Source organism: Pseudophryne corroboree, chromosome 2 (assembly GCF_028390025.1).
Source record: "Pseudophryne corroboree isolate aPseCor3 chromosome 2, aPseCor3.hap2, whole genome shotgun sequence".
Classification (NCBI taxonomy): domain Eukaryota; kingdom Metazoa; phylum Chordata; class Amphibia; order Anura; family Myobatrachidae; genus Pseudophryne; species Pseudophryne corroboree.
The window spans coordinates 729,090,018-729,111,547 of NC_086445.1; the positions used below are offsets into that span (position 1 = coordinate 729,090,018).

The 21,530-nt window shown below is 42.7% G+C and overlaps 1 protein-coding gene across 3 annotated transcripts in view; it reads left to right on the top strand.

Annotated features, from left to right (window-relative positions):
- Positions 1 to 21,530, top strand: part of MOV10 (Mov10 RNA helicase) — a 439,448-nt gene that overhangs the window by 348,625 nt on the left and 69,293 nt on the right. For all 3 annotated transcript variants that reach the window (XM_063955381.1, XM_063955382.1, XM_063955383.1), the window contains 5 exons: positions 790 to 887; positions 13,664 to 13,774; positions 14,330 to 14,432; positions 18,307 to 18,424; positions 21,249 to 21,440. In XM_063955381.1, coding sequence (XP_063811451.1) covers positions 790 to 887; positions 13,664 to 13,774; positions 14,330 to 14,432; positions 18,307 to 18,424; positions 21,249 to 21,440 — 622 coding nt within the window. The remainder of the gene's footprint in view (positions 1 to 789; positions 888 to 13,663; positions 13,775 to 14,329; positions 14,433 to 18,306; positions 18,425 to 21,248; positions 21,441 to 21,530) is intronic.

The window sequence follows — 21,530 nt, forward strand, 5'->3', positions numbered from 1 at the left end:
CCCTTTATACTTAATACTACAGGATTTGGATGCTCGCATATCCCTAACATCAATAGACCATACTGGTAACATGTTCGTTTGCGTCTGTATACACTACTATTTTTATTTGTCGATTTGTCTGCGGGACTTGGACGCTCACATATACCTAACGTCAATGGACTATACTGTGGCTTTATCATGTTAGGTTTGCGTCTGTATATACTGTACTATTTGTGTCTGTACTGCATATACTGTATGACATACTGTAGCATATTGTAGTGTAATGAGCTGCACCAGTAAAATAGTTCTTACGCTGTAGTTCAGTATTGTATTTTAATGGAGACCACAAGCATGCGCATTGGTGATTTTAAAAAGCGACATCTGGTGGATGATCACAGGTATTACACTCAAAGGTAACGCCAAATGCTCTGTACTCCTCCCTACGACTAGGCAAGCCTCCTTGCGCACAGGCACGCTGCGTATGCCTGATCGCGACTATCGCCTCAGCCAGCAAAGTTAATGGAGGCTCCATCTGTACAAAATGGATTTACATAAACTGTGAGAATAATTAGATGACAAATAGGTATCATGGTAAATGTCTGCTTTCTCTTATTTTTTTATTTTAGTAATGTATTACAGTATAGTACAGACAGATACAAATGGTAGCAATTCCCTTATGCCTGAGCAGTTAATGTCCATGAGTTTTTATGAATGGGTATCAGGACAAATTATGCCACCGATTTCTCAGGTAGTTATAATTGGCCATTAAGAAGGTCTTATAAGGTCTCATAAGACTAATGTATTTTCCAGGCTTGTATCTGCAAACTTCCCACCAGGCCACTTCTCTCATGTATTCATTGATGAGTCCGGACATGCAGTCGAGCCAGAATGTGTAACAGCTATAGCAGGTAAATCATATCATATGGATGATAAATATGCTAAAAAATCTGAATTTCCTTTATTGCTGAAATTGAATTTCCATTATTAGAGGATTTGTCGCATTCTGAGCCTGGGAGCACAGTTGGACTGTAAAGTCTCCTTCACCATAAAATGACAGTCTATTATTATCATACTACATGTTTGATTACTAAAGATGGTGTTTTGTGTGTCTGTGTGGTGTTTTTTTTTTTTTAAGTTATGTACTAAACAGTGATGTGCAGTCAGGGTAGGCAGAGCCCCCTGTCATACTCCAGTATTCTGTACTCCTCCAAAATTTGTTTCAAATAATTTGCTGCACCTGGGTTCTTGCGTGTTTGTAAATGCTGGTTCTGATCCTAGCCAGTGCCTCCCCAGACGTTGACATCACCGCACGTCACTGGTACCAAAGGTATCATAAGTGCATGGTAACGATAACATTAAAAGAACATAGGGTCATACTTATTAAGTAATTGGATTTTAGACCCGATTAATTATAATTTCACAGCAATAAGAAATTAGATTTAGCTCAAATACATTAAAATAAATAAATGCAGGGATCACTGTATTCATTACTTCTACTTCGGGAGCCCACTACGCTACTGTGCATGCACGTAACAGGCAGACCGCGGTAATATCTGCGAAATGTAACCGCTAACGCCATGTTCGGATGGTATTACTTGCTGGGGCCAATCCAACAGTTTAGCAGTCCCCATAGAAACCTACAGGGGCTGTGTCTGCTGTTGGAAATGGAGGGACCATGGAAAATATGATATGATAAATAGGTCCCATATTCCTATAAAGGGCAGCTAACTGCTAATATATAATAAGTAACAAGTAGCAAATGAAAAATTTGTAGCAAATACAGTATATAGTTTAGTTTACTTTTGACTTTTTTATTTAATTATACCGTTATCGATTACAGGGCAGATTTCTTGCCGCCCTAGGCAACATTTCACCCACTGCCCCTAATCTCTCCAATTTATAATATGCCACACATCAGTGCCCCCAATTCATAATTTACTATATAAAAAAGCCCCAAATAATATGCCATACACACACATCCTGCCACTCATTAACACACACACACACACACACACACACACACACACACACACACACACACACACACACACACACACACACACACACACACACACACACATTGCTAGTGTTTGTTAACCCATACACACACACTCTCCCTGCCAGTGCTCATATGAAAAAGGACAGAGCATTTTGTCACTCCTGAAATTGGCGATATTGGGAGATATAACTGAAAGACGGCCTTCATTTTTTTATGGACATAGTGGCGGCGCCCCTAGGCAGCTTCCTAATGGTAGAGCCGGCCCTGATCGACTACTATACCGGTCTTACATTTAGTTACTTTCTTTGGTATATTACCTTTCATTCAGCATTCCCACATGTGGCTATGCTCCAGCTTTCTGCTCACACCTGAACTACAGGTACTGAACGTTTCAGGCATTTTATGGCTATTCATTGAAACGTATATGCTCTTCCTCAATCAGTGACCTACTCAATTCCCTACCTGAACCCTCTGGCACTTTCTCTTTATTTGATCCCACAAATGAAGATAAAGTATCAACACTTTACTCATCCTGCTACTCTACTACATCTCCTCTTGATTTTACACCCTCACAAATAAGTAAAGCTGTGTCTCCTGTGCTCATGCCAACCTTAACTAACATCTGTAATCTCTCTCTCTCTCTACTGGTATCTTTCCTTCACTGTTCAAGCATGCAGTGATTACTCCCATTCTGGAAAAACAAAATTCTGACCCTAACTCTCTCTCAAACTACCGTCCCATCTCTCAGCTCCCAAATCTCTCCAAGTTACTTGAGAAACTTGCCTACACTCGTCTCACACACTTTCTTAACTCATACAACTTATTGGACCCACAACAATCAGGCTTTCGCTCCCAACACTCCACAGAGACTGCACTGACTAAAGTAATGAATGATCTGGTTACTGCGAAGTCTAAAGGCCATTACTCACTACTTATTCTTCTAGATCTCTCTGCTGCTTTTTGACACTGTTGACCACTCTCTTCTCATTCAAACACTGCAATCCCTAGGTCTTCATGACACGGCCCTCTCTTGATTCCTATCCTACCTATCTAATCATTCTTTCAGTGTCGGTTTCTCTGAATCCACCTCCTCTTCGCTACCTCTTTCAGTTGGAGTACCGCAGGGCTCAGTCCTAGTCCTCTGCTTTTCTCAATCTATACCTCATCTCTTGGGAAACTAATCAGCTCTTTTGGATTTCAGTATCACCTGTAAGCAGATGATACTCAAATCTACCTATCCTCTCCTGATTTGTCTCTCTCTATCTGTATTGGGCCGGGTTGCTGAATGCCTCTCTGCTGTTTCATCTTGGATGTCATCCCGCCACCTCAAACTTAATATTTATTTATTATTTATTACCAGTTATTTATATAGCGCACACATATTCCGCAGCGCTTTACAGAGAATATTTGCCCATTCACATCAGTCCCTGCTCCAGTGGAGCTTACAATCTATATTCCCTACCACATGTACACACAGACACATTCAATCTAGGGTTAATTTTGTTGGGAGCCAATTAACCTGCCAGTATATTTTTTGGGATTGTGGGAGGAAACCCGAGTACCCGGAGAAAACCCACGCAAGTACGGGGAGAATATACAAACTCCGCACAGTTAGGGCCATGGTGGGAATCGAACCCATGACCTCAGTGCTGTGAGGCAGTAATGCTAATCATTACACCATCCGTACTTCCAAAACAGAGTTAGTTATATTTCCATCGACCAATAGCAGTTACCAACCTGATATTGCTATCACTGTTGAGAACTCTACAATCAACCCTACACCACAACTGTCCTTTGCTCCACACACTCAATCTGTCTCAAAATCATGTTACATGCATCTAAGAAACATATCCAAAATACGATCATACCTTACACACGACACTAAAACCCTAATACATGCTCTCATCTCCGGCATTGATTATTGCAATAGTATTCTTACTGGTCTTACTAAGAAGAGACTCTCACCTTTTACAATCCATTCTGAATGCAGCTGCAAGGCTAATATTATGCAAACTCAGGTATGTTCTTGATGTAATGAATTGCTTGTAATTGGCATTGCATGTGTGGGGAAGTTGTTCAGTGAAACAGTTTTATTACTGCATGCTGTCTGGTGTTTACCTCATTTGGCCATTGTGGACAGGTGTACTATATATTTTCATTTACTGAGGTGTAGTCATGGTGTAAAGGACCATGTGTTTCCTGAATAGAAAGGGGGGGGGGGGGGGGGGGGGGGAGGGAGACGGACACTGAACATCATCACCAAACAGTTAATTTCAACTTTAAACTTGTCATTTTTTTGTACTGTCTGGATATGGCTACTAATAACAGATGCACAGACAAAATTCTTAAAGCTATGTGTGCTAATGCTAGGAGCTTAGGAAACAAAATTCCAGAGCTAATTGCAATAATGACAAGGGATAACCTGGATATTGTCGCAATTACTGAGTCATGGTGCAATGAGAATGGGACTGGGACATAGCTATACCAGGATACAATTTATTTAGGAAGGATAGAATAGGAAGAATAGGAGGAGGGGTACCAATGTATGTGAAAAAAAGCATAAATGCTACTTTAATACAAAATGTTGAGGACAAAACTGAGGCCCTTTGGGTCACCACGTAAACTGGGGAGAAGGACATTATTCGCATAGGGGTGATCTATAGACCACCAGGCCAGGGGCAGGATTTGGACAGGAACCTATTGTTGGACATCTCTAAAATGGCTTTAAAGGGAGAAGTCATAATCATGGGAGACTTTAATTTACCTGATGTAAAGTGGGAGGAGTCCTTTGCAAGTTCAGCTACAAGTGGCAAATGTCTAAATTCCTTACAGGGAGCATCTTTCAAGCAATTGGTGAGGGAGCTCACTCGCAAAGACAAAATATTAGATTTAATTTCTACAAATGGTGACAGGATATCAGACATATATGTGGGTGAGCACCTGGGATCCAGTGATCATCAAGCAGTATGGTTTAGTATAAAGACAGGATCCAACTCCTGTCACACAAAAACAAAGGTGTTGTATTTTAGAAATGCTGACTTTGCAAAAATGGGGAGATGTTTAAGTGATTCATTGGCAGACTGGAGGAACTTGAAAGGAGTGCAAGAGAGATGGGAAAAACTGAAAAGTGCAATACTAAGGGCAACAGACCTTTGTATCAAAAGGGTTAGGAAAAGCACCAGGAAAAGGAAGCCAGTGTGGTTCACAAAAGAAGTATCAGCTAGTGTGAAAGCAAAAAAGATGGCTTTTAGGAAATACAAACAGACTAAAAATAATTATACAAAAAAAAACACACAAAAATAAGGTTTTGCGCTGACCTGCTGATAATACTAATAAATCCTTATTCTGCTTTTATATGTGGTAAATTCCACTTTTCCAAATGCTCTGCCACTGCCTCCAGAAGGAGGTATTTGCACAAACCTCCTACAGTGAAACAAGACCATACAATAAAACAAATGGTGGCGCGGCTGGGAATTTTGGAACTGTGGACTAGATATCAAACTTACAATAAGCAGCATAAATAATAGATGTATAAAAAAAATGTATTTCACTAATAAAATCAAATATAAAAATGCATGATGTACATCATATCGGTTATAAAAATGATATAGGTATTATATGATGTACATCATGCATTTTTATATTTGATTTTATTAGTGAAATAAAATGTTTTTATAAATCTATAATTTATGCTGCTTATTGTAAGTTTGATATCTAGTCCACAGTTCCAAAATTCCCAGCCGCGCCACCATTTGTTTTATTGTATTGTCTAGACTCAAAATAATAATGACAAAGAGGTGTATCTTGACAGACGGAAGGATGCTAAGAAAGTGATCAGACGTGCAAAGGCAGAAGCTGAGGAGAAAATGGCCCAGTCAGTAGATAAAGGGGCAAAACTTTTTTTAAGTATATAAATGAAAGGAGAAAATCAAATGGAGGAATAATAAGACTCAAGACAGAGAGTGAGAATTTGGTGGAGGGAGACAAGGCAATAGCAGATCACCTAAATAATTATTTTTGCTCAGTATTTACTACAGAAGGAGAAGGGAAGGGGTCCCAGTTATGTTGCAAGGACATTCATAAAAATAAGGTAGATGAAAGTACATTTACAGAGGAGAAGGTCCTAACTGAACTTTCAAAACTAAAAGTGGATAAATCAATGGGGCCAGATGGGATACACCCAAGGATACTAAAAGAGCTAAAAGATGTGCTGGTGGCACCATTAAGGGAATTATTTAACCAGTCACTAAATACAGGTGCCATTCCAGAGGACTGGAAAAGAGCGAATGTAGTTCCACTGTACAAAAGTGGAAGCAAGGAAGAATAAAGTAACTACAGACTAGTAAGCCTTACATCAGTAGTAGGGAAAGTAATGGAAAAACTACTAAAAGAAAGAGTTGTGGAATATCTTAAATCAAACAACTTACAGGATCCAAAACAGCATGGATTTACTGGTGGGAGATCATGCCAAACAAATCTTATTGACTTTTTTGACTCTGTGATGAAAATAATAGATCAAGGGGGAGCTGTAGATGTAGCATATCTAGACTTTAGTAAGGCTTTTGACACTGTCCCACATCGCAGACTGCTAAATAAACTTGAAAGTGTGGGGGTGGATAGTTAAATGGATATGAACCTGGTTGCAGGATAGGAAACAGACAGTTGTAGTAAATGGAGTGCAATCTATGGAGGGAAATGTTACCAGTGGAGTACCCCAGGGATCTGTACTCTGACCAGTTCTCTTTAATATCTTTATTGGTGACATTGCAAATGGTATTGAAGGGAAAGTATGCCTTTATGCAGATGATACAAAGATACGCAACAGGGTAGACACACTAGGAGGGGTAAAACAAATGATTGATGACCTAGCTAGGCTTGAGAAATGGTCAAGAACATGGCAACTACAGTTTAATGCTAAAAAATGCAAAATCGTGCACTTGGGTCTCAAAAACCCAAGACTAAATATAGTATCAAGGGTACTATAATGGAAACTACTGAGGAGGAAAGGGATTTAGAAGTCACTATTTCAAGTGACTTAAAGGGAGGAAAGCAATGCAACAAAGCAATGAGAAAGGCAAGTCAGATGCTTGGTTGCATAGGGAGAGGAATCAATAGCAGGAAAAGAGAAGAAGTAATGCCACTGTATAGGTCATTGGTGAGGCCTCATCTGGAATACTGTGTCCAGTTCTGGAGACCATATCTCCAGAAGGCTATAAATACATTAGAGAGTGTACAAAGAAGGGCAACTAAAATGGTGCATGGCCTACATCACAAAACTTACCCGGAAAGGCTAAAAGATCTTAACATGTATAGTATGGAGGAGAGAAGGGAAAGGGGAGACATGATAGAAACTTTCAAATATACCAAAGGTTTTAACAAAGTTCAGGAGGGAAACATTCTTCAAAGGAAGAGAAGTATTAGAACTCGAGGACATACACTGAAACTGGAGGGAGGCAGGTTCAGGGGAAATTTAAGGAAAAATTATTTCACAGAAAGGGTAGTGGATAAGTGGAATAGCCTCCCATCAGAGGTGGTAGAGTCTAAGACTGTAGAGCAATTTAAACATGCTTGGGACAGGCATATGAATATCCTTACAAAGAATTAAGGTTCAAAAAGGGTTGAGCTTACCTAAAGGATAAAAAAATGGGCAGACTAGATGGGCCAAGTGGTTCTTATCTGCCGTCAAATTCTATGTTTTAATATTTCTCAGTACCTCCATTGGCTACCTGTATTCTACCGTATTCAATATAAAATACTGTTGCTTACACACAAGGCTATTAACCATACTACACCAACATACATCTCTTCGCTTATCTCAAAATATTTCCCAAACCGACCCCTTCACTCTTCATAAGATCTACGTCTCTCATCCACGCTCATTACTTGCTCCCAGGCACGATTACAGAACTTTCTTCGGGCTGCACCCACTCTGTGGAATGCCCTACCACGTACAATAAGACTCTCCTCTAGTCTTCAAGCGTTCCCTGAAAAACCACCTATTCAGACAAGCTTAAATTCCAGAACCGCTCACATTACCTTCATAGTTTTCCTATCCAATTATTTCCCCACAGTACAGTCCACACATATCCCCCACATATATTCTTTCTTCACTCTCCCTCCCTCCTGACCCTGGTTCATCACTGCTGTGATGTGATATACCGCAGCCCACCAAGAACCTTTACAATCTGGTGGACACGCCTATCCTTGTGTATCAATGCCTTTGTTCCCATAGATTGTAAACTTGCGAACAGGGGCCTCCTACCTCTATGACGGTTTGTTTTTACCCAGTTTTGTCATCTAATTGTGTCCAGTTGTAAAGCACAATGGAATTTGCTGCGCTATATAAGAAACTGGTAATAAATAATAAATAAATAAAATAGTCAAAATGTCTCTTCACTGATTAATTTGCGCACGCACTAAATGGTTTCAGTCTGAGAACACGGATAGCCAACATTAAGGCATTACTTCTTATTCTCTCACATCTCATCGCAAGCATAACAATGTTTATTAACATTGTATGCTTGAAGAAAATCTCAAAGGGCAGTCCTCCAGGTAAGAGCTATCCTTTGCGATACAAGGACTTTAGGACCCAGGAGTCCTGCGTATGCACAAATCACGCACAGGCTATGGGGGTTGCTGGGAGGGATCTGATTTTATACACCTCGGGTGCAGACACTGAGAGAATCACGTAGGCTTCTATAGGGTAACGCATTGCCCACCTAATCTAATCTCCTGAATGTATTGTAGTCCATTTTCCACACGCACAATGTGTGTGTCTGTGTGTTAACAACTCCAAGGGATCAGTGCACAGTCCTCTATGGCACCAGGTGCCCTTACTGTGACCTCTGTTGCCACTGCACACAGCACTGAGTAGTGCTGCTCCCATCATTGGGGTCATTCCTCACTCATGCATTCAGAGAAGCACTTTTGGTGCTGATTGTCCAAGTAGTAGGAAAGCTAGTACAGCTGGGAGTACAGTAAGCAGCATGTTCTGGCAATTGTGGGAGAGCTGCCAAATGACAACCTCAGTAATGTGAAGCTAGCATTAGAGGAGGAATATATCTGGGATGCGTGTCTGGAAATGTATCTGTCTCTAATCTATAAAGCTGGTAATGGGGGTTCTATGTGCTGAGTATATTGCCGGCGATAATGAAGCTAGGACTCTTCTGTATATGGATTACAATGTTTTTTTTCTTATGCAAGATTACTGATAAATATGGTTTATCTGCACAGTATATGGGCCCTCATTCCGAGTTGTTCGCTCGGTAAAAATCTTCGCATCGCAGCGATTTTCCGCTTAATGCGCATGCGCAATGTCCACACTGCGACTGCGCCAAGTAAATTTGCTATGCAGTTAGGATTTTTACTCACGGCTTTTTCATCGTTCTGGCGATCGTAATGTGATTGACAGGAGATGGGTGTTACTGGGCGGAAACAGGCCGTTTTATGGGCGTGTGGGAAAAAACGCTACCGTTCCCGGAAAAAACGCAGGAGTGGCCGGAGAAACGGGGGAGTGTCTGGGCGAACGCTGGGTGTGTTTGTGACGTCAAACCAGGAACGACAAGCAGTGAAATGATCGCAGATGCCGAGTAAGTCTGAAGCTACTCAGAAACTGCTACGAGGTGTGTAATCGCAATATTGCAAATACATCGTTCGCAATTTTAAGATGCTAAGATACACTCCCAGTAGGCGGCGGCTTAGCATGAGCAAATCTGCTAAAATTCACTTGCGAGCGAACAACTCGGAATGAGGGCCATGGTTAGTTAATGGGGATGTGGGACTTGTGAGAAGTTAGGATTTGCAATAGATTTGTTATGTATGATTGGCATTTGGCAGGTTGGTACAGATGTGTCCTCGTACATCTAGCCTCAATATGCCACGCAGAGGGAGATGCCTTGTGAAAGTGAGCTGACAGGTCTCGTGCAACTTAGTCTGGGCTTTTTTTTTGGCCAAAAATGTGTCTTGGTCACAGACTCTGGTTGATTTATGACATTTCTATTTCTGTTTGTAATGGAGTCTGTATACGCAGCACAAAGGAACTTGAAATAGAGGAAAGCCACAGCCGCTGTATTGTACCACTTTGTATGCAGATAGAGAGACACTGTTGCCCACATATATACGAGTGTCCTGGTACATCCTAGCCACATCACGTAGCGCATAAGCTGCATTTTAATAAAAAAAAGACGCCTAACGCTAGCAGAGTCTCGTGGAATTTGGTGCACTGAAAGGGGCTGTTTGGCATGACTGCAGCAAAGACACCTCGGTACCTTTGTTGAGATTGCAATATACACACATTAGTAAATGAATACTCCTATTATTGGCATCAGAATAAAGCTTAATCCCAAGGTATAAAACTAGATTTTGTTTTTAAGTTTTGGTATATAACGAATTACAGTGAACAGGCTAGGAATATTCATCTCATAATAAGGATGTCCATAGGACATGTTGGGCTAAGACAATAGTTATTACATGTGTATGATGGTGGGCATTTACAGTGTAGCAGATTGGCCTATGCATTTGTTTTAGGAGGTGGTGTTTATAGTATAATGTGTACCAAATAAAGTGAGTGTAGCCAGGGGCATAGCCAGAGCTTTGTGGGCCCCAGAGCAACATTTGTAAGGGGCCCCTGTCTTGGTGCTTCTAGAGAGACACCTCCCCGTAGCAGCAGTTAATGTTATGCCCCATAATAGTGCCCTAGTTCATATTCTGAGCCATAGTAGTGCCTTAGTTCACGTGATGTCACATTGTAGGGTTGCCAGTATTCATTATGCAACACAGTACCCCCAATTTACATTATGACATACAGTGTCTCCAGAGTATATTATGTAACATTACAATGCCTTTTAGTTTACTTTATACCGCATTACAGTGAGCAGGCCCAGGGGCATAACTAGATATATTGTAGACTCCAAGGCAAACATATGTAAAGGCCCCTATGTACAACCAAATGGTAAAATGTACATAACACTTGTAGCTGTGACTGGGAAGGTGTGCTACTCTCAGCTCTGGGTTCCATAGCAGCTGCATGTCACTGACCTAGGTTGGGGGTGTTATGAACTCGGGGGTTCTCCCGATGGTAGGGGAGAGGAACCGCAGTTGGGTCGGAACAGGGATGGCTTGATATAGGTCTTCCTCATACAGGACTCTGACAGAAAAGCTTGGTGAAAATATTAAAGGACTTTATTGCAGGAAGAGAGCAACACAATGTCACATAACAGAGAAGGAGTGTATGGAGAAATGTCCAGGAAGTACTTGTGAGTGATGGTAAAAGATACTGGTGACTGAAGAACTTGAGAGCGGTGGTTAAAAGACCTGATGATTTGAAGAACTTGAGAACGGTGGTTAAGACTCTGATAATTTGAAGAACTTGTGAGCGGTGGTTAAAGACACTGATGATTTGAAGAACTTGAGCGGTGGTTAAAGACTGATAATTTTAAGAACTTGAGAGCGGTGGTTAAAGACACTGATGATTTGAAGAACTTGAGAGCGGTGATTAAAGACACTGATTTGAAGAACTTGAGAGCGGTGGTTAAAGACACTGAAGATTTGTATAACTTGAGAGCGAGGGTTAACCTGCAGCCCACACTGACTCCAAGAAGCACTGGTGACTAGAGCGCAGTGGAACCCAGCAGCGGCTGGGAACGCTGGAAGCTGTGCAACAACTGACACCTGGAAATGCCGGAGACACTGGGGTATGCTGCAGAGAGATCCGCCGAGGACAGAAGCACTGGCATCCACTTCAGGGGAAAAGACGATACTCAGGCGCCGAGGCGCTGCCTGGCGTCTGCCTTTGAATTTCCCGCCTCCGCTGGATTGGCGGAACAGTCTGATGACGTCACCTGCTCCCCGCCCACGTGATGCCGGGTGTCATGGCGGCGCCCCTGCCCCAGGGAACCGCCGGGAGCCGCGCCAGCCAGGCACCGGAGCCCATGGACCACCGAAGGCGGAGGCCGCAACACAGACCAGCAGGCACGCAGGGGTAAGCGCGGTGAACGCCGCCTATGGCGTGTGACACTGCACTACCTGCACCTATGGAAACTATGCCCTTGAGTGTAGCTAACCAGGGGTAAAAGTAGTCCGAAATGAGGCGAGCGGTCCGTGATTGGTGGCTGGTGCCAGATTCAAAGAGCGTCCTCTTCTTTTGAGTGGCTGGTGGTCCATAGGAATTGCTGGCGGCCGCTGACAAGTTTAAACTGCACTGCTGCCAGAACGTGGCCGATTCTCCCTTCTCCTCCTCCTCTCACTCACAGCACAGACAGAAGTGAGTCTCAGGGGAATGATAGGAGCAGGGGGTGAGATGGATTTAGAGGCTGATGGGGTAGCAGGGATTGAGATTGGGGAATGACTGGAGCAGGGGGGGTGAGAGAGAATCAGAGGTTGAAGGGGTAAGTAAAGGAGAGAAAGATATAGGTGATAAGAGTACAGTTACCTAAGATGAAGCTATAGACACATGAGGAGAGTGAGAGACCAAGGAACCATAAGAAAGCAGAGGGGATACATGGAAGACATAAGACAGGTAAGCAAGGGCTGTTCAACATATCCTGATACATTGTGTACCACATCTAAAATCAAAGGGGGGTACTGCTGTGGGCATTGTGTGTATAATTGGCACTGCTACTGTGGGCACTGTTTGTATGGAGGGCAGTGGGAATAAGATTGTGCTACTGTGAGGTGTTATTTTAAATTAGGGGTACTATTGTGAGTCCACACCCCGTTTTTGAGGCGCGCGCCTTTGGAGATGAGTAGGTATTGGGGAGTTGCGTTCCCCCACCTTTCCTTCCAGGACCACTTTGAGGGGTAGATGTATTAACTGTTAATATGGTGGAGAAGCGGTTTCAGTGCACGTTATGTGCACTGATACCACTTCTCCCCTATGTAAGACTCTGGGGTGACAGCTCAGTGACAGGGGCGCTATGCGCACCTTGCCGTATTGGCGCTGCTATTTAAAAGATAGCACACTGATATGAGGGAGCAATGCTGGCCGTTCTGACACCTGCAGCTGTCGATTTCCACAGCTGCAGGTGGCGATGCCCATACACCACAGCAGGGACTGAGCTGTGTCAGGCAATGTCTCCTGACTGTACAGGGGATCTTGTGTTGGTAACAAGATCTTGCTCATGCGCAGGGGAGCCAGGCGGGCAGAGGGACGCGGCACATTAGCACTAAGCTGATGCGCTGTATGCTCAGGGGAGCATCGCTGGAGGGGGGAGTTTTTGCTCTCCCGCTTCGACAGAAAGATGTTAATACATCTTGTCGATGTCCCTTCCTGCTTCACTTCAGTAATGAAGTGAAGCAGGAAGTGTTATATGCCGCTATAATACATTTACCCCTATGCCCTGTAGCTAACCTATGTAAAAGCAGAAAGTATAGCTTACCGAATCCATGTAACTCGCAACTAATAGCTAGTGAAAGTTTGCTCTCCCTTAATGTTCTAAAAATTAGGGGCAAGATACTTGCTCCATGCACATACTCGCATAATCCGACATTCATGTCTGTCTTTGTATTTTGTACATCTGTACGCCTTGTGTGTCTATTGGAGTGTTGCACATTCAGCAAGCTCTATGTAAACTGCCTGTTCATGTTTAATAAATAGTACATTAAAGTCCATCAAGTAACAGTTACGTTGTAAAACAATTTGTGATCTGGCAGCAGAATTACAGATTTTGTTTTTTTTGTTCTAAATAGGAATTTTGGATGGAATGGCCAATGCTAATGGAGGACAACTGGTCCTAGCTGGTGACCCAAAACAACTTGGCCCAGTGTTAAGGTCTCCCTTCGCCATCAACAATGGATTAGGTTAGTGACTCTTAATTTATTGTTTGATTAGAAGCATGGCCCTGTAAATACTAAACATGACATTCAATGTATATTTACTATTCCCATGGAGGCTTCAACAGAGTAAAAGGGTGACTCAAAATATCTAAGATATCTCCAGTGATAATGTATTCGCTTTATATAGGTTATATTCTTTACTAACCTGTGGGATATTTGTAAACCCCTCTTACATGCAAAGGTTTGTTTTGACTGGAATTTAATTTGGAGATTCATGTAACATCTCCTAAATTAAGATTGCAAGTGTGGTAGATACTGTTCAAAGATACTGAGTGTAGGGAAAATAACACGCATACGCACACACACATTATGGCTGGGCTGATCCTCTCTGAGCTCTAATATCAGGTTGTATGGTTTACCACCAGTCTTGTAGCTCTTAATATCTAGTGGCTGCCTTTGGCTTTAACTCTAAATGTCCTCCATTTCAAGGTCTTTAAGTATATAGGAACACACTTTGGGGTACTTGATAGCAGTTCTAATCCCTATGCGTTATTGATTATTTCAACTTTGGTTCTACAGGTATTTCTTTGCTTGAAAGACTGATGACGCAGAATCCCCTGTATGGAAGATCCACGGAGTCTTATAACTCCCAGTTTGTTACCAAGTTGCTGCAGAATTACAGGTTTGTGCCATGTGTTGTAGTTCCTACACTGTCTGGTGAAGGACATGTTTGTGGTTCAGGGATAACCCCTGTTTATTTTTAATTGCCTGCAGGGCAATGAGAAGAATCAGATGTATAGCTTCTGTCCCCCCTCAGCCTTTTTGTAACCGTACTTATAGTGCAGAAACAAAACAAATCCGTGTTTTTATATAAAAGACATGTTTTTTAATTAAGTTGCTAAACATCGTCATTGAAAGGTAACTTTTCTTACATAGCTGTAAATACTTCCATCACATTCACGCTTCACGTGCAATTCTAGAGCATGGGTTTAGGCCATTGGTTCCTAATGTAAGTCCTCAAGGACCTCCAACAGTTCTTGTTTTCTCTTAAGTCCTAGGGGAGTGCTTATTAGTGTACTAAATACCTAATCTAGGTACTTAGTCTGCGACTCGGCTAAGCTTGGCATTAGCGTTAAGGGCGCCGTGTGTTGGTTCCATACTACCTCAGTGTCTCCCTGGAAGGGCTCTTTGTGGGTTAATTGTGCATTTAACCTTTCCCTGTGTGTGTGTGCTGTCACTATACAGTATGTCAGGCAAAGAGTGTGTTTCATGTAAGGCAAAGTGTCCCTCTTCCCCGGGGGTTTACTAATGTATACTTCATGTAGTGTCCCTTCCCAGGCTAGTGGGGCAGAACCAGCATGGCTGGTCTCCATTAAGGGAATGATTTCCACAATCTCTACCAAGTTATTTTGGACCGAGAAAGAGACGCAGTACTTAAGACAATCTATGACTGAGTTTATGAAAAGAGACTCTGTACACAAACCAGCGTCTCAGTCCCCTGCCATTTGTCCGCAAAAACGCACTTTGGCCCATGTCCTGCAGTCTGACTCAGATGATAAGGGGTCAGAAATGGAGGATGGTGAGGTGGACTCAGAGGCGGGGGTGGGTACTCTGTCGCAGGGAATAGAGGCTCTCATAGAAGCTATCAGAGAAGTTCTAAATATCCCTGATAAGGTGACAGAGGAGAGCGAGGAATCTTTATTTTAATATAAAAAAGAAATCCTCAGACACTTTTCCTGTGTCAAAGGAACTTAATACCCTGTTTGAAGAACCGTGGGTAAGTCCTGATAGGAAATTTCATATTCCTAAACGGTTGTTATCCTTACCATTTCCTCCTGAGGATAGGAAAAAATGGGAAAGTCCACCGATAGGGGATGCATCAGTATCCAGGCTTTCAAGAAAATTGTGTTGCCTGTCCCGGGTGCAGCCTCCCTAAAAGACACGGCTCAACGTAGAATTGAGACTACGCTCAAATCCTTGTATACAGCTGCTGAGGTGGCCCAGAAACCCACTATAGCATGTGGGTGGATTACTAGACACCTTGCCTCAGGAGGAGGTTATCTTGTTCCTACAGCATATACAGGACTGCGCATTTTATGGTGGAAGCCATAAAAGAAATAGGCTTGCTTATTGAACGATCTACGGCTGTGGCAGTGTCTACACGTATGGGTCTATGGCTACGACAGTGGACTGCGGACGCGGACTCCAGAAAAGGCGTAGAAGGCTTACCTTTCACTGGCAAGGCCTTATTTGGAGATGAATTATACAAATGGATCTCTAAAGCTACTGCGGGTAAGTCCACATACCTTTCTTCTACAGCTTACTCAGCTAGGAAGGCCTACTCAGATTCCAATTTACAGTCCTTTTGGACTGCCAATTTAGGAGCAAACCCAGAGGTTCTTCTACAGCCACCAGAGGTGTTAGAGGTAAACCACGCAAACCAGCAACTGCCGGTTAACAGGAAGAGGGCTCAAGCTCTGCTTCCTCAAAACCTTCAGCATGACTGTGGGCCGCAGTGCCTGGAAGACTGGCAGGAGGGAGTCCGGCTAAAATTCTTCAGTCACATCTGTTCGTGCCAGGATCTCTGGGTCATAGATCTTATTTCCCAGGGCTATAGACTGGAGTTCCAGGAGCTCCCACATCGCAGATTCTTCAAACCAGGCTTACCAGTTTCACAAGAGGCAAGTATAACCTTACAGGACGTCATTCAAAAACTGGTACAGACTCAGGTCATTGTTCCAGTTCCACTTTATCTGCAAAACAAGGGGTACTTTTCCAACTTGTTTGTAGTACCGAAACCGGACGGTTTGAGGCCGATTCTGAACCTCAAGTTGTTGAACCCGTACTTACGAGTGTTCAAATTCAAGATGGAGTCTCCTGAGAGCGGTGATCTCAGGTCTGGAGGAGGACGAATTCCTAGTGTCTCTGGATATCAAGGATGCGTACCTTCACATTCCGATCTGGCCGCCTCATCAGGCTTATCTACGATTTGTACTGCAGAACTGTCACTACCAGTTCGAGGCCCTGCCATTTGGTCTCTCCACGGCACCGAGGGTGTTCACCAAAGTGATGGCAGAGATGATGTTTCTACACTGCAAACAAGGAGTGAACATAATTCCGTACCTGGACGATCTTCTGATAAAGGCATCATCCAGGGAGCGGTTGTTGGACAGCATTGGCCTCTCAGTCAGACTACTCCTGGATCACGGATGGATTCTGAACCTACCAAAATCTCACCTAGAACCAACACAGAGGCTTAATTTCCTGGGAATGATACTGGACACAGAGTGTCAAAGTGTTCCTTTCCTTGGAAAAGGCAATTGTAAGTCAGTCGATGGTTTGGGCTGTCCTGATCTCTGTGCATCTGTGCATTCGCCTTCTGGGGAAAATGGCCTCTTACGAGGCGATACGGTACAGAAGGTTTCATGCAAGGCCCTTCCAGCTGGATCTGTTGGACAAATGGTCGGGATTGCATCTTCAATTGCACCAGAGGATCAGTCTGTCGCCAAAAGCCAGGAGCTCCCTCCTGTGGTGGCTACAGACTTCTCGCCTAGTCTACTAGGTTGGTTGGTTCTCCTTGGGCGGCTGCCCGGGGTGTCTCGGCTTTACATCTCTGCCGAGCAGCTACTTGATCAGGTTCAAACACGTTTGCTAAGTTCTACAAGTTCGATACTTTGGCCTCTGAGGACTTTCAGTTTGATCAATCAGTTCTGCTGGAACCCCAGCACTCCCACCCGGTTTGGGAGATTTGGTACTTCCCATGGTACTAAATGGATTTCTTTTCTCGTAGTCCGTAGGGGATACTGGGCGCCCGCCTGGTGCTTCGTTCTTCCTGCACTATTACTTGGTTAAGTATTCTTGTTTGTTCAGCTGTTGCTGTTCCTGTTTCAAGTTTGGTTAGCATGGCTTTTCTCTTGTTTTGTGTGTGCTGGTTCGTAATCTCACCACTTTCCTTATTTATCCTTCTCTCAAAGTATGTCCGTCTCCTTGGGCACAGTTTCCTAGACTGAGTCTGGTAGGAGGGGCATAAAGGGAGGAGCCAGCGCACATTATCAATTTCTTAAAGTGCCCATGGCTCCTAGTGGACCCATCTATAAGCCATGGTACTAAATGGATTCCCAGTATCCCCTACGGACTATGAGAAAAGGATTTACCGGCAGGTAATTAAAATCCTATTTTTCAGATCACCCAGCAGGTGCACAGGTGTATGCATTACTCACTGACACATTTTAGAAGATCCACAGGTGAAGCTAATAATTTGTCCTGTGATTCTGTTAGGAGACCTGGAAAACGTGAACTGTTAGGGACCTTGAGAACCAGTTTTGGGAACCATTCGTTTAGGCTAATTCTGCATTATTCATGCATGTGTGAAGGAGCCCTAGGATGCTTCCATCCTTTTTCCCAGCATGTACTGCTGGTATTGGTAGCCGTACAGCATACCCTGCATGTGTTCATGTTCCGTTTTTGTCCTTAAACTTTTTAGCCACTTATGTATATATTTTTTTTAATTACTTCAGGATCATATTCTACAATATATTTATTTTGCTCCCAAATAGGTCCCACCCTGACATCCTAACTACCTCTAACGAACTGTTCTATGATAATGAGCTCCAGTCCAAAGCTGATCACATGGTCACTCATGCCTACTGCAACTGGGAAAGGCTGCCTAAGAAGGTGAGCTGTTCTGGAAAGTCCCATATTCCAAAATGTGTCAAGTGATTCAATGCAAATTACCTTACCATTTATTTTTCTCTGTACACTTTTATTACGATAAGACCCTCCAATATAATTAAAAAGAAAAAAATCTAAATACTCTTTTGTGCGTTATCTTTGTATCCAGCACACAATATTAATATATTTATTAACACACATAAAAAAAAATATACAAACTATTCAGTCCTTCTTGTCGTCTCTGTGGCCGCAGAATCATAGCTAGTAATTAATAACCATTCAATTTGGTAGTGTTGAAGTGATTCCTGCTCAGTAGATTAGTTTGAAGTAGTTAATAAAACCGATTCATCCAACATGAAAGATAACACTTGGAATATAGAAGTCTGTTGTATTGAAGTTGCTCCGCAATAAAGTTATTTGGTCATACACTCTTTGAGAGAGCTTTTGTAGAACAGTAACTGCAACTAGGATAGTTATAAGGTCCCTCCTCTAGCGGTCCATATGCTCTGGCAGCAGAATACATGCCTCTTAGCTCAAATTTAAAAAAAAAATAGTTTTACCCCTGTCATTGTTTTGTTAGATGTAAGTTTGCACCATTAGTTGTTAGTAGTTATTTACTGTTAACACTATATTAGGCCCTCTGGGGATCCGGTCAGGATCCTGGTGTTACGGATCCTGACAGTCGGAATAGCGATGCTAAAATCACGACACTGCTCGAAATACCGACTCCGGGGTCCCATCATTTATCGCAATACCAGTTCTGGGATCCCGAAGTTAAGTTCCCGGGACTGCTGTGATGTAAGGCACCGGAGGGAGAAGGTTAGGTTTAGGCTGCGGAGAGGTGGGGGTTAGGCACCACCAGGGAGATTTGGGATCAGGATGTGGTTATGGATTAGGGGTACCATACCTACCTAGCAGGTGTCGGGATGCCGCTGTCGGTATTCTGACTGCTGGGATCCTGATACCATTCTGGCTCACTTTTTTTATTTCGAAAATAATTGTAGTGCCATGATGATGAGCATTTAAACTATAGGTCTATTCTACCATAGCCATCCATGTGTTTAATGCATCGCTTTTGCAGTTGTACTTTATTCTACAGCTACAGATTATCTGAAAAAACAGGAACCTAGTCTTTAATTAGACATAATACAATGTATCAATATAAATTGGTGCGCACTAGGGTATTATGTCAAAATGTATTGATGTACTGCATTCAGATATACATACACGTATGGCCATGTTACAACGTTATAGCTGTAATAAATTATAGTATACAGTCACTGTTCATAAAAATTTCCTTTATCCTACGGTGTTCAATATAAACTCAATTGATAATCTGTAGGATGGTCATGGGAGATGCCGGGATCCCAACAGGGTCACCATACCGCCGCCGGAATGCCAGGTATGTGATTCCCCCTCTATGGATGTCCACGAAATCCATAGAGGGAGAATAGAAAATGTGAGTGAGCCCGCAAGGGGCTTCATTGCACTCGCCCCCCTGCCGCATTCTGCCGCACAGGATACTGGTGTCTGTATACTGACATTCGGCATCCCGTGTGGCGGGGTCACATACCGATCCCTGTAGGATGGGTGTTCTCTAGTAAGGATGGAATCAAATTCCTGTTGGGATTATGTTCTTTTGTGGGTAAGTGACAATGGTTGTGGATCCTCCTCTGTGAAGATACTCAACTCAGATCTTCTCCCAAGGTGTCATATTAGGAGATCTACAGATTATCAATTAAGTTTGTATCTATCACCGTGGGACAAAGGACATTTTTATGAACAGTGACTGTATATTATAATTTATTACAGCTATGATGTTCTAACACGTCCATACTGTACATACATGTATGTAAATATGAATGTAATAAATCCATGTATAATGACATAATACCTTAGAGCGCACCAGTTTATATTGACACATTAATAATACAGTAAGATATTACGTTTAATAAAGACTTTCTGACTGATACTAGTACAATACTTAATTATGTAAATTAGTAATAAAAACAAACTATATTCAATAGCAGAAAAAGTCTGTGTTCTATTACTGTGCACTTGGTCATCTTAAATGTAAGATTAAAATATTAGGGACAATTAGAATTAGAATTACAGGCAGTGTGCTGCCAAACATCACTGACGTTTAGGTGCGTATGTTTCCACTTATTGTGGTAGATCAACATCACTAAATTTCCTGTGAACCTCTATCGGGTGCAAGGAAAAATAGCGATGTTGACTGCAATGTGCTTTTTTGGAATGGCATATGGCAGCTAAGCCAGAAATTTAATGTTCCCTGCATGTTTTAGTTAATCCTGGTTTAGTGATTGCAAGCGGGTGGTCTTCGGTTTACAGGCTGTATACCAGCGCCAGAATCCCGACACACGGCATACCCACACCTTTTCTCCCTCTTGGGGGTCCATGAGTGAGAATAGGTAGCGTGGTGCGCGTAGCGCAGCGAGCCCTCAAGGGGCTCAGTTGCGTTCGCCCAGCTGTTGGTATGCCGGCGACGGTATGCTGGCCGCCGGGAGCCCGGTCGTCTGCATACCATACTACACCCATTGCAAGAAACGCTGTATACAAAATGCATGTACAGTATATAAAGTTTGACATTAGGGCAGACATTCTTATGCAGTTCTACAGGGCTGCAAACAAACAGCAACAAGTGTAGCGCAATCATGAGTGCAGCATATAGTTGTACTTATTCGCACAGGAAAGAGTTAATTGACAAAAATTTGCATATGGTCAATAGTTGCTCACTTTTTTTTTTTTTTTGTGTAAATGTGTTGCTTTTTTTGTGTGTATTAATATCAATGTATGTTCCCTACAGGGCTTCCCTATCATCTTTCATGGTGTGCTGGGGAAGGACGAACGAGAAGGGAACAGCCCATCCTTCTTCAATAGGACTGAGATAGAAGTGCTCATGTCTTACCTCGAGGCCCTGCTAGAGACACAAGGGAAAAAAGGGATAGCCAAAATCTCACCCAAAGAAATTGGCATAATTTCTCCGTACAGGAAACAGGTACAGTCAATGTGGGCCTTCGTTTTTCTGGGTAGACAGAACGTTTTCAATATCTAGAATGTCAGACTGTAGAGGTGTTTTGTCTTCTGG